Consider the following 13,107-nt stretch of genomic DNA (forward strand, 5'->3'; position numbering starts at 1 on the left):
TGAGAGAGAGACAAAACACAGACACGGAGGCACATAGACAGACACACAAGCAGTGAGAGACTCACACAGAGACACAGAGAGGGACACACACATAGGCACACATAGAAACAATGCTCAGGTGTCGAGGCCTGAAATAGAGAGGGGGGCAGAGAGAGAGGGGGGTAGAGAAATCAGCATGTCAATGAGAGATTTGGAGCTTTCATGACTGCAGGAAATACTACAACACGAGGACACAGAGAGAAAACACACTTAATCAAACAAACTTAGCAAAATTTGGAAATGTAATGCAATGCAACACAGAAAGTCGGTCAACACACAACGCATAGCCTGGTTGATTACGTTCTTCCAAAGATTTCTAAATTAGAAGTTAAGAAATGTTTTTCTGTGTGCCTATGTGTGTGTGTGTCTCTGTGTGCCTATGTTATCTCTTTCTTCGTATGTGTCTCCGTGTGTGTTTGTCTCTCTAAAATTTAGCAATCTTTGGAAAAACGTAATCTACCAGGTGGGGTGTTGACTGTTATGTTAGCCGACTCTCTGTGTTGTGTTGCATTATATTTCTAAGTTTACTCGGTTTGTTTTCTCTTTCATTTGTACCTGATGATGATTGCTTGTGTTGCAAATGAAACGTCGATATGCTATTATTTAATTTATTTTCTTTCTACGTGAAAGAACCAAAGAGTAATTCCTGCAGTTACGAAAGCTCCAAATCAAGTTTAATACATGCATTCTTACTCTTTGGTTATTTCGGTAAAGTCACGTGGGTAGAAAAAGAATAGATCACGACGTTTCGATCGCAACACAAGCAATCGTCATCAGGTGGGACAACCACAGCAAGAAAAAACTGCTGAAGTAGGCGAGAGATCTGCCGTGGCACGAGGTTATATAGTAGGCCTCGGCAGTAGGGGGGGAGAGGGAAGGGGGGGGGCAGAAAGTAAACCCCGCAGCAGCACCCGGGTCACTGGAGGTTGAATCCGTCAGTAAACCCAAGCATTTCAAGCACTCTGTTCAATGATGTTGTTTTTGATATCCATAATAGGTGAAGAAAATGAATTGTAATCCTCATCAGCCATGATCACTCCACTGCTGGATGATGGAATACCCAAGCCCCCCCTCCCCATCTCTCGCAATCGCAAAACGCATTCCATTCATTACTTGCCATTCTATTAAGACCACATGCCATCATCCTGTCTATAGCCATGATGCGTCCTGCCCAAACACCACCCACTCTTGTTAACAAAATTTAATTATAATTCACAGACAACTTCTTTTTTACACTCATAGGGGTCGTGGTAGTTAACTGACACTTTTCTGGACAATTCTAATTAAACAGCTTTTAGTGGTATTTTTCATTATACAAATCGTGTTATTGTATAATATCGTTACATCTTTCGAGTTAATTTCTAATTTGTTCCATTAGCTTCAAGGTAATGTTTTCTCAGTGGGAGGCTGCTCATGCTCCTCTGCTGCCCCCATTGTCTGAAACTTCCTTCCCCCAGCAATCCGTGCAGTCGACTCCCTGCTACGGTTCAAGTCCACGATCAAGGTCTTCCTTTCCCCTTCTCTTCTGCCTGACTAACTGCCTCAATAAAAGAAATCCTGTGTACTCACTTTCTGTACAGCATCTTGAGATGCTGGCACATTAAGACTCTACGTGAATCCAAGTTAGACGCATACACTCACACAGAGACCCGTAGAGACTCACATGGAGGCCCATGGACCCGCACACAGACTTCCTATGAAGACCCATATAGACTGACCCAGACACTGGTACAGAGACCCATAGAATTACGAACTTTCCCATACGCCCTGTTGAAGAGAGAAGCCATTGCATAAAATGACCCAAACTGCACACTCTAACAGTTGACCTACCTAACCTTCATAACGTGTGACCATTCCAACAACCGATCACCTACCACCCCCACGCCTCCCCCCTCCCCTTCGTGCTGTGTCTTTACCTGTGCCTTAGGACGCGAGCATCCCCCTGCCCGCCTGTGCCCTCCACGCACGACGTGCACCGTCTCGGCACCCCCCCTCGCCGGTCGAAGCGGTGGCGGTGGCGGCGGCCATGGAGGTGGGCATGCGCGTGGTGCGCGGGCCCGACTGGAAGTGGGCCGCGCAGGACGAGGGTGAGGGCCACGCGGGCACCGTGGTGGAGGTCGGCCGCCAGGGCAGCGCCTGCACGCCCGACCGGACCGCCGTCGTGCAGTGGGACGGCGGCGTGCGCACCAACTACCGCGCCGGCTACCAGGGCGCGTACGACCTGCGGCTCTATGACAACGCACAGATCGGTGCGTGTGTGTACGTGTGCGTACGTGTGTGCGTGCTTGTGCGTACGTATGTGTGAATACGTGTGTGTGCATACGTGTGTGTGCGTGTGGTCCCCCTTTTTAAGACGGGGGACCGCACAGACTGTAACAACTACAGGGGCATCTCACTCCTCAGTGTGTCGGGAAAGGTCCTGGCAAGGATTATTGAACATCGCCTTGCTAGGCACGCTGAGGAGAGGCTTGCGGAGCCTTAATGTGGTTTCAGGAAAAGGGCGGTCCTGCACGGATGCCATATTTTCTGTCTGTCTGCTACAGCAGAGGTATAAGGAATTCCAACAAGACCTACATCTCTGCTTTATTGACCTGGTGAAGGCCTGTGATACCATCAGTAGGCCTGAGCTCTGGGTTGTTCTTCGTGCTTTCGGAGTCCCTGACCCTCTGCTCACGATCATTAAGGACCTTCATGATGGTGAGCGGGCCCGGGTAAAACTACGTGGCCGGGAGTCGGAGCCATTCGCTGTACACCTTGGGGTGCGACAGGGATGTCCTCTGGCTCCCACATTTAACATCTATTTTGACCACGTAGTTCGTGAGGCCTTCAATAGCTGTACCGGAGGAATTTACATCTGGTACAGATATAATGGGAGGCTGATCGATGCCCGGGTGCGGTCAAGGGATGGCTCCCTATTGCTCAACCATGTTACGTATGCCGGTGATCTGGTAATCGCTGCTCAGAGGAAGAGTTGGAGGCGCTGCTGCTAACCTGGAGCTTAGAGGTGGGGCCTTACCATCAGCCCCATCAAAACTATGCACCTGCCAGGGTATTTTGTACCATCGGACACTCCTCCACAACTCCCAATTGGTGATGGGGCAGTTGTGGAGAGAGTGGAGAGTTTCCCATATCTGGGCAGTGTGCTTATGACCGGCTCTGGTTTAACAGCAGAAGTCTCGCTCCGAATCAGTCGAGCGGCATTATCTTTTCATCGGTTGCGTAACGCTGTGTGGAAGCTACCTGGTTTGTCGCTCCATATGAAGCTTCAGGTCTTCTCGGCTATGGTCATCCCCTCCCTTCTCTACGCTTGCGAAATGTGGACCCCCCTAATGGAACATCTTCGCCGGTTAGAAACATTTAGGCTGGCCTGTCTACGATCCATCCTGGGTTTAACCAGGCTGGATTGTGTGAGGAGCTCACAAATCCTTGAAAGATCTGGACAAAGTCTCATCGGTGAGCTTCTCCGGCAGGCAAGGCTGCGTTGGCTGGGCCATGTAGCCCGCATGCTAAGTCACCGCATGCCTAAATAGCTTTTGTTCGGCCGGATTTAGGGGGCTAAACGGGCGCCGCACGGGCTTAAAAAGAGATTGAGTGATGTGGTACAGGAGGATGTGGAGCTGAGTGGACTTGCCGATGACTGGTACCAGCGGTGTCAAGATCGGCCTCTGTGGAGAAGGCTCGTGAAGGACGCTACTGGGCAGTTTGAAGCAGTCGCCCTCCAACAACAACGGAGGGCGGAGGAGCGATGCTCACAACAACGAGTGGAGCGCCGAGTGGCTAAAGCACAGCAAGTTCGCACAGTAGGGGGCACAGGTGGTGCATCAGCCACTCATCTCAGTTGACCCATGGCACCTGGGTCCGCCACTTAGTGGCGAATGGTGGTTGTTGTTGTTGTGTGCGTGTGGTGCCCAAGTGGTGCCCAAGTGGTCTGCCTATTTAAGAAGGGGGACCGTACAGACTGTGACAATTATAGGGGCATCTCCCTTCTCAGTGTGCCGGGAAAGGTCCTGGCAACGTATTCAACATCACCTTGCCAGGCACGCTGAGGAAAGGCTTGCGGAGCCCCAATATGGTTTCAGGAACGGGCGGTCCTGCACAGATGCCATATTTTCTGTCCGGCTGCTGCAGCAGAGGTGTAGGAAATTCCAACAAGACCTGGTGAAGGCCTGTGATACCATCAGTGGGCCTAGGCTCTAGGTTGATCTTCATGCTTTCGGAGTCCCTGACTCTCTGCTCACAATCATTAAGGACCTTCAAACTAGATTCGAAGCTTTCGTGACTGCAGGAATTACTCTTTGGTTCTTTCGGTAAAGTCACGTAGAAAATAAAATCAAATAATAATAGAGTATGACGTTTCGGTTGCAACACAAGCACCATCATCAGGTAAGAATGAATGATAAAACACAGACATGGGAACAGCATAGGCAGACAAACATGCAGAGAGAGACACATACAAGTGTGTGTTGGCGTGCGTGTGTTTAGGTTTAGGGGTTAGGGGAACCTACCGTGAGAAACTTTAGTTTTTATATGACTCACGATTGTGCGCTTGTGTAACATGTCTGTGTGGATGTGTAGGTGAGTGTGTATGGGGAGCGGTAGTGTAGCGGTGTGTAAACATCGCCACTGGGAGAGACAAAGGACACCTGGCGTTGTGCTGGCCATTCACCCCCTCGTGTGCCGTGCCGGCCTTCATCGGTGCTACTCGCTAACAGCACTTGCCCCAATAGTCTGTTCAGACTACAAGAGGGGTCTTTGTGTTTGTATACGTGTGTAGTGTGTGTGTATTTGATGTGTGTATTTTTATTACTATTGTTTTTACATTCAACCTTCACCCTCATGGGCCAGACACCATTTTACACAAGTTGTTTAATACTCGCAACACCCCTTTGATTCCCAAAGCACACGACCTTAACCAGAAATGTGGTTAACCGCCAAGCACGTGATGCTTCGCATTGAAGCAAGACAGGCGCTGATGACGATGCTTCATGTGGCCTGGGTTGGTAGATCGTACACATTCGTGGAGTCGACATCTTCTGTCATGCCAGGGTATGATGGCAGTCCAGTAAGAGGATTCATTTCTATCTGCATTCCATCTATATGGGGATAGAGTGTTACTCTCCTTGCACGCACAGCTTTTCCCTGGGTACTCCGGTTTTCTCCCACATGTAATAAACACTTCTGAATGTAATTGGCCAAAACATTCCAGTATAGGACCACAGACCTCAATTAAATGTCTGGCACCAGTTATGGCTGCTTGTCTGTTGTTTCCCCACACTGCTGAATCATCCTCTGTCTCAGAGTGAATGAAAGCTGTGCATGCTAACAATCCTAAATCATTAAGAGACGTCTCATCCAGTAGTGAGTTACGGAGTCTTGACTCTTCCAAGACTTTCAACTCTGGAACCCCCAGTTCTTTTGAGACTGTGTCTCATTACTAATGCCGATTCAGAGGGTCCTACATTCCCACACGGGAACAACGGGGTACCAGGCGACCTTTGCTCGGGGAGTTCCCGAGTCATTTTAGTCCTTAAAAATTAAGCACTTCCTTGGTGACCCAATTCACTGGCAAGGCGCTCGACCTCGTCGGATCTCGGGAGATGAGCCGCGTCGAGTGTGGATAGTTGCTGTACGTGGGTGCCCACCACGCAAAGCAAACTACGTGGCTTGCCGGGCCATGTCGTGGGCAGCAGAGGGCAGTGCAGCAACATCCGCTGTTTTGTACTTCTTTACTCCCTCTCCTATGCTGCCCCCCTTCACCACCCTGCAGTGACGAGTGTGGTGAAGTATGATCAAATAACCCCCATTATCCACACATGGGGAGACCCCCCCCTCTCCATGTAGCAGTGGATTGACAATCGGGTTGTACGTGTAGAAATTAACTCCCCGACTTTCGGTTCCAGTTTCATGAGCACCGGTTTCAAACGCATTGACGTTGTGCAGGGAGCGAACCTCTACACGCCGAGTGTACGGATGGGCATGAACAATATGTGGATGTGTGCGTGTGAATTTCCGTGCCACAATCCCAGCTGTCGGGGTTCAATTTGCGGCCATGATATACAATGCCAGCACCAGCACCGCGTGTTTGGCGTGTGTCTCCGATGTCCATTCCTGCGCTCTGCATGTCGTTTGATTGCGTTGACTGTTAGGTGGCAGTAGAATAATGTGTTGTACTACTGCGTAGCTTTCTCATGTTGTACCACGTGTGCTTCGGCACAGTGTCCGACGTTTCACTCCACGTCCTTCCCCCGCACCTCCGATGACCACAGTCAGCTACGTATGCTGCGAAAGAAGTTCAACATTATACATACCTACACGCCCTGGGAGCTTCTTCTGGAACTGTTTCTGATCTCGTCAAATCTCGGATCAGTTTCTGAAGAGGAATCTCCCACCGCGTTTTGCGAAACGTCTGACATCGTGCCGAAGGACATGCGGCACGACCCGCGTCGTTCCGCTCCCTGGGAGCTCGCGCAGGAAACTTAATCATTTCCTGAGCCAAGGCCAGTCCGCAAGGACCTTGCGAGATTCATCAATCCATAAATTCATCCAGACTGGACGACTGCAGCACGCTCTGCCTCAGACAGCCTCGTTCTCTCAGTCATCCTATGCTGCTGCATTAGAATGCAGCAGCTCGCTTGCTGAATGTTGTTCCGGAGTTCAGTTTCTTGAGTAAGCTCCTGGAGCGAAACATCAGACATCGTGTGCCGAAAGATCCCCAGCGCACAGCCTTGTCTCTCGTAGCCTCGTCACGCGGTGTTCCGTATGCCCTGTGCTGTCCTGCGTGAATCCCCGAGCTCGGCGAATGACAAAATAAGTGACTTGGAGTGTCGAGGGTCACGGAGTATAAACCAGGGTGGCAACGCTGCGGTGACGTCACTTTAAACAACGATCCCCCGTATAGCCTTACCAGACTGTTGGGGCAAGTGCTGTTAGCGAGCACCTATGAAGGCCGGCACGGTTCATGAGGAGGTGGGTGGCCAGCACCACGCCCGGTCTGCCTTTATTTCCCCAGTGGCGATTTTTATACACCACACCGGGTAATAATTTGAGGCTGAGTCGACCTAGGGGAAGTGGCCCAGGACCAGTTCAGATTATTGTCACTGGTGTTGGCCGTGAGCGGGAATCGAACTCGAATCGCTGGGTTCTTAGCGCAGCGCGCTAACCGCTACACTACCGCTCCCCACGTCACTACACACGCACGCGTGCGTAGCCGTACGTGCACAGTAGTAATGTGTTGTTGCGTTTGTCCATTTGGCTGCAGTAGAATGTTATGATGATCTGAAGCGGTCCTGGGCCTCCCCTATGTCGACTCAGCCTCAAATGAGTACCTGGTGCCGTGTGGAGTAAACCGCCACTGGGGAGACGAAGGCGGCCGGGCGTGGTCCTGGCCACCAACCCCCTCGTGTGCCGTGCCGTCCTTCATAGGTGCTTGCTAACAGCACTTGTCCCTATAGTCTGTTAAGGCTTTTTGGGGGGGCGTGGTCTTTGTCTTTGTTAGGTAGCAGTTGAATATTCTCTCCGTCGTTTCGTCCACGCGGTGGCCTACGTCACATTGTGTATTATGTCTAAACGCTCATCAGTGGAGTTTGACAAACGTCTCAATGATTGGGCTGCGGAGCTTGGGGAAATTGTTGGTGGCGGCAGTTCTAGTTCCCGTGCCTCTGAATCACTCTTTGAGAGTGAACGAAAACTGCTGAGCGCATGACAAATTGTTGTCTTGTATGTTTTTGTCATTCCTCAGTCGTGTTATCTTTGCCTCTCGTGACCACAGAGTGGCGCTGTGGTCGAAGTTGTCGACCTCCCATCATTCGGGTTGAGGGTTTACTCAGCGCATCATAAGCGTCGTCGTTACTATCATCATAATCATTGAATAAAAATATGTAAATATTTATTTAGACTGCAGGAGGAATGTTATGAGCTACAAAGCTCTTTGTCACAGATGTCCAGTAGGGGCTGGTCAGACATTTAGAAACAAAGAATGCAAACACATGATAGGAGTGCAAAGTATAGGAAAGGTAAACAAATCACTTAAAAACTATTTTTTATTTTACCAGGTAAGGCCCACTGAGCTATAGAGTCATTTTAAAGAAGTAACCTGGCCACATGATAGCTTAACGAAGTGGCTTATCACGTGGAAATATATATATATTTTTAGAACGAAGGTAATTGGTTCTGCAAAACCGGTCGTTAAGTGATTTGGTCATTAAACGAGTATCAAAAATACATGTTAAAGACATAATTCATTCCGATAGCTTCGAAAGTTACTATTTTTCACCCAAAAATTGTACTTTTTAGTATTTAAACAATGGATATAATACGTAAAGATACTAACACCATTATAAACACAATATTAAAAGTAACGTGGATAATCAATGCATTAATTCATATTTACTGTACCTACAACAGCTCGTCATTAACAGGGGAATGGAGGTAAGGGAACACATTGGGCTCTATGGAGGCACTACACTACTATACACTACACACTCTGGTTCTTTCGGTAAAGTCACGTAGGTAGAAATAAAACAAATCACGACGTTTGGATTGCAACACAAGCAATCTTCACCAGGTGGAACAACCACAGCAAGACAATTCTGAAGTAGGCGAGAGAGCTGCCGTGGCAAGAGGTTATATAGGTAAGAGAGGGGGGCGGTAAGGGGGGAGAGAGGGGGGGGGTGGGGAAGGGGGGGTGAGCGTTCGGGGGAGAGGAAGTGAGGCTGGGGGGGGGGGGGGGAAGTGGGCGGGGCTAGAAGTGGGAAGCTGAGTGTGGGACACGGGGGGGGGGGGAGTAAATAGGAAAAATGTACTAGTAAACGGCATGTAGGGTGGAAACAACCACAACCAGTTAAGGGCTTTACCTGGTTAATAACATCCTTCCAATGATTGCTCAATTTTCTCGGTTGAAGTTATGTTTATATATCTGGATGGCTTCATGAACAAACTTTTGAAAGTTGCCCAAAGGTTTGCAGAGTACCTTGGTCTCAGAAAAAAACAATATCATGCGAGCCCATAGCGTTATAACAATGGTCAGCTACGGCAGAGGTATTGGTACTGCCGTGTTTCAGATTTGCCTTGTGTTCGCGAACACGGTCCGAGACATGTCGTTTCGTTTCCCCAAAGTAACTGCTACCGCAGGTACAACTCAGTTTGTAGACTCCAAGGTATTGCATGCGACACACTACACTACTATCCACTACACTACTATAGACTATTATACACTACACTATGCACTACACATTTGGCTCCCTGGAGGTCCCTCGTTAGGCGATTCGTCGTTAACAGGGGTGGTCGTCAAGAGGGGTTCTCCTGTATTTACATGGGGCTTGGGCAAGACACGTCACCAGGAGGGATGATGACCTGTGGTAGAGATGAATGCCGGAGTAGCAGCTAAAGGAGGGAATGCACTCAAGATGGTACACCCGCCACGGAGATGGAGGGCCTTCAGCCAGCAGTGCATAGGTCATGGACAATGATGGGGGCGGGGTGTTTGCATTTTTATTATCATCATCAAAGTGCGGGGTGTGTGTCTGCCTTATCATCACCGTTCACCTGTGTCTCCGTGTGTCTCCGTGAGTCTCCGCATGTCCATTTGCATGTTTCCACGAATGCCTGTGTGCCACTGCTTACGTGCTCGCTCGCATCTTTGCTCGCACGTGGCAACTGAGCTGAATACTCCCACCGCAGGGGGTGACTCGCAAACGCGCTCATCCTCGTACCCCGCCACGCGTGGAGCTCAACGCGTCTCCGTGCTCGACTCCTTGCACGCGCCCCCTCCCGCTGCCCGCGCGTGCAGGCGTGCGTCACCCCAACATCATCTGCGACTCGTGCAAGAAGCACGGCATCGTGGGCATGCGCTGGCGCTGCAGCGTGTGCTACGACTTCGACCTGTGCACGCAGTGCTACATGGGCAACAAGCACGATCTGGGCCACGCCTTCGAGAGGCACGAGACGGCGCTCTCCCGCCCGTGAGTAACCCCCCCGCCCCTCCGCCCACCCCTCTGCCCCCCTGGTTGCCCAACCGTAATTTCTGTAACTGCCCCTGCACTGCTTCCACTGGGCATCAATGACGCTGCTAATGTGTGAAGTCCAAATTGAGTGATTTGCAGGTGATTTTTTTTTCTTTTCAGCATTGGGATTGTTTTGGCCGACACCAGTTACGTAGAATGATTAATTAATTATTATTATTTTGCTATGGGAGGAAACCGGAGAAACCGGAGGACGCCGGTACAGCACTGGGCTAGGAGAACGTGCGTACTTCACGCAGGGATGCGCCCGAGTCCGAAATTGAACCCAGGCCCCTGCGACCATTGCTTATCACGACACTTGCATGAGGCTACGTAGCTGTCTGTATCGCCACACCCTATACAGGAGGCACGGTGTCCATATTCCTCATACTGAAGCCAACTGACTGTAACCCTTGTCAGAACCATAGCCCTGACCCTAATCCTGATTCTAACCCATAGTCCTAATTCTAACGCTGAGTCTAAATCATTTCCCTTACCCTGACTCTTACCCTGACCCCAGATCCTAACCTAGATTCTGCTCCTCGGTGGCTGTGCGTTGCCATGTGGTTTCCTGTGCGGTAGGTCATGTGGGGTCGGTAGGATTTCTGGCTTCCCCCTCTACCTTTGTCTCCACGTTCACTGCCCCACTCTCTCGGTGGCCTCCCCCCCCCACCGCTCCTCCCCGTGGATAGCTCCCCGCTGTACCCCACCCCTTGGGATTTGGCGACCTGAGACCGTCTCTGTGTCTTTGTGAGTGCGCAGGGGTCACACACACGCACACACCCACGTGCACGCTCGCGCACACGCAGGGGCAATTCATCCCGCGTAATTGCATTTCGCTTTTTTCCCGTCTCGCAGACACGCACACAAAAAATTATATATACGAAGCGATCCATTTATAGCTCAGCCTAACCCTGTAACATTATAGCTAAAGGCGCAGCGCAGGATTTGCTTGCTCACAGTCCTGCTGGCGGAAGCACCCTCCGCGAAAGAGGGCGCTCGAAAGAGAGTCCCGTCAAGACTTTGGCCTACTCTTTTGCATTGGCCAGATGTCTTTTGAAGCGGCGAAAGTACCCACACCTTTCCCCACCGCACGCGACCTGCCAATCGACTCACTGCGGTTGTACCCATTCATACTGCTGGGTGGACACAGGCGGTTGGCGAGGGCAGTGGCAGGGGGGGTGGGTGGGGTGTGATTAGAGAAACTCTTCTCCCATTGTTTCGACTGCTGCACCACACCAGGTGCATGGGGTCGAACTGGTGGCGCTCAGCGTTGCAGGTCGAGTGCGGCTGCTAATCCGTCCGTACACTGCTGCGGCCACCATCCCTCAGGACGGAATGACTCTCTCCTGAGAGAAAGCAACATGACCATTCAAAGCCTCTTTGTACCCCGGCAACCCCCCCAATCAAGGCAACTGGGTCCCCACGCCCATCAAGCAGGTGATTTTTGAGGCCACAGTCCACAGAGAGTCCACGTCTCTAGTCAACACACTTTTAGTAAGGCATTTGTGTTCGTGCTGTATATGAGCAAGTTTTGTGTTCGGAAGGCATTTGTGTTGGTATTGTGTATGAGCGTGTTTTGTGTTCACGTTGTGCGTCGCCGCAACGTGACGCTCGCGCTGCCTCGTGCAGATTAAACAAAAACTTCCCCTGCCACGGCATTCACAGCACAGAGTGCATGGCACAGCGTACGAGCTGACGTCCTAGAGACACTTCGGCATAGAGCGGTGGGTCGCAGTCCCCCAGGGGAGGGGAGGAGCATTGAAACCCACGTATTACAAACCGTATCACCTCTTTTCTGTTGTGTACGTATCTGTAAGTATGTTGAACGTCTTTCGCACCGTACGTAGCCAACCGTGCTAATCGGAGGTACGGAGGGGGAAGGACAACACACTAAACACAAAAGCAGTTCTAAATAAATAAGTGCGTCAATCTAGATGATTTAAAAGTGTATAGCTCCCAGCAGATTCCTAATATCGGAAGGAAGAGCATTCCAGATGGCCGCAGAAAGCGCATCTGAATGCACGCAATGTATCACTCCTCCAATAGTGCTTTTTGTTTTCTGGCCACAGGACGTTTTGGGCCTTTAAATTAATGACTTGGAAAACCGTGATTAAAAAAAACAACTATTTCTATTTTACCCAGTAAGGCCCACTGAGCTGTGTAGCTCTTTTTCAGAAGCGACCTTGCCACATGATAGTACAACAAAGTGGCTTATCACGTGGAAATGTATAGCAGACAAATACTCTAAACGATTCTAAATGTGGAGGGAAAAGCCGGAGGACCCGGAGAAAAATCCACGTGACCACGGGGAGGGATAGAGAAACCGCAAACTCCATATCAGGCGTCGGAATCGGGATCAAACCCCCGACCTCCTGCACACCAGGTGAGGTAGTTAACGTCTCGCCACCGGTGCACCCAATTCGGAGGGCATCTTTAAAAAAACAAAAAAACTCGGAGGGTATCACCATCACCGGCAGCATCAGCAGTGGCAGCAACGGAAGTCTGACGGATCAAAGCTTATTTCTCTTCATTCACCATCGATCATCCCGGCAAATCTCGGCCGGCACACGCCGGGAACATTAATTTGTGTGGCCGGGGGATTGTGGCGAGAGAGGGGTGCGCGTGCCGTAATGGGGTTTGTGATGGATCATAGTTGTTGTTCGTGGTGATGCATTTGGGATGGACGTAACGGCTCCGGCGGGGTGCTTCGGTGACCCCCCCCCCCCCTTAGCCAGCGTGCTCTCCCATGGCAGCTCCTGTCCTTGAAACTTCAAAGATTGTCGGAGGAGGACGAGGATTGTCGGAGGAAGAGGAAGGGATTACTTAACACGTAGGGTTTTTCGCAAGCCAGTGATTATGATTTTTAAATATATTTTTGGGTTAGGCCCAAATGTAATAATGATAACAACGTCGTCTTGCAAAGCACAGCCAAACTGTGCTCGCTCGCTCGCTCCCGTAGAGAGAGAACGACTCACGGGGAGCTGGGAGGAACCACAGACGAGTGGTGGTGAGCCGGTGCTGTCAACAGTTGCCAAAGCTCTGCGGTCCTCTAAAATATTAATGTTTT

The 13,107-nt window shown here is 50.5% G+C and overlaps 1 protein-coding gene across 2 annotated transcripts in view; it reads left to right on the forward strand.

The window, feature by feature from the left end:
- Nucleotides 1–1,966: 1,966 nt before the first annotated feature.
- The window catches only part of MIB2 (MIB E3 ubiquitin protein ligase 2), a 58,150-nt gene continuing 47,009 nt past the window's right edge, over nucleotides 1,967–13,107 (forward strand). For both annotated transcript variants that reach the window (XM_061568159.1, XM_061568160.1), the window contains exons 1-2: nucleotides 1,967–2,288; nucleotides 9,827–9,998. In XM_061568159.1, the coding sequence (XP_061424143.1) occupies nucleotides 2,066–2,288; nucleotides 9,827–9,998 (395 nt within the window). In that variant the 5' untranslated portion in view covers nucleotides 1,967–2,065. The remainder of the gene's footprint in view (nucleotides 2,289–9,826; nucleotides 9,999–13,107) is intronic.

This window comes from Lethenteron reissneri, chromosome 40 (assembly GCF_015708825.2).
Source record: "Lethenteron reissneri isolate LAM-NWPU_2019-01 chromosome 40, ASM1570882v1, whole genome shotgun sequence".
Taxonomy (NCBI): domain Eukaryota; kingdom Metazoa; phylum Chordata; class Hyperoartia; order Petromyzontiformes; family Petromyzontidae; genus Lethenteron; species Lethenteron reissneri.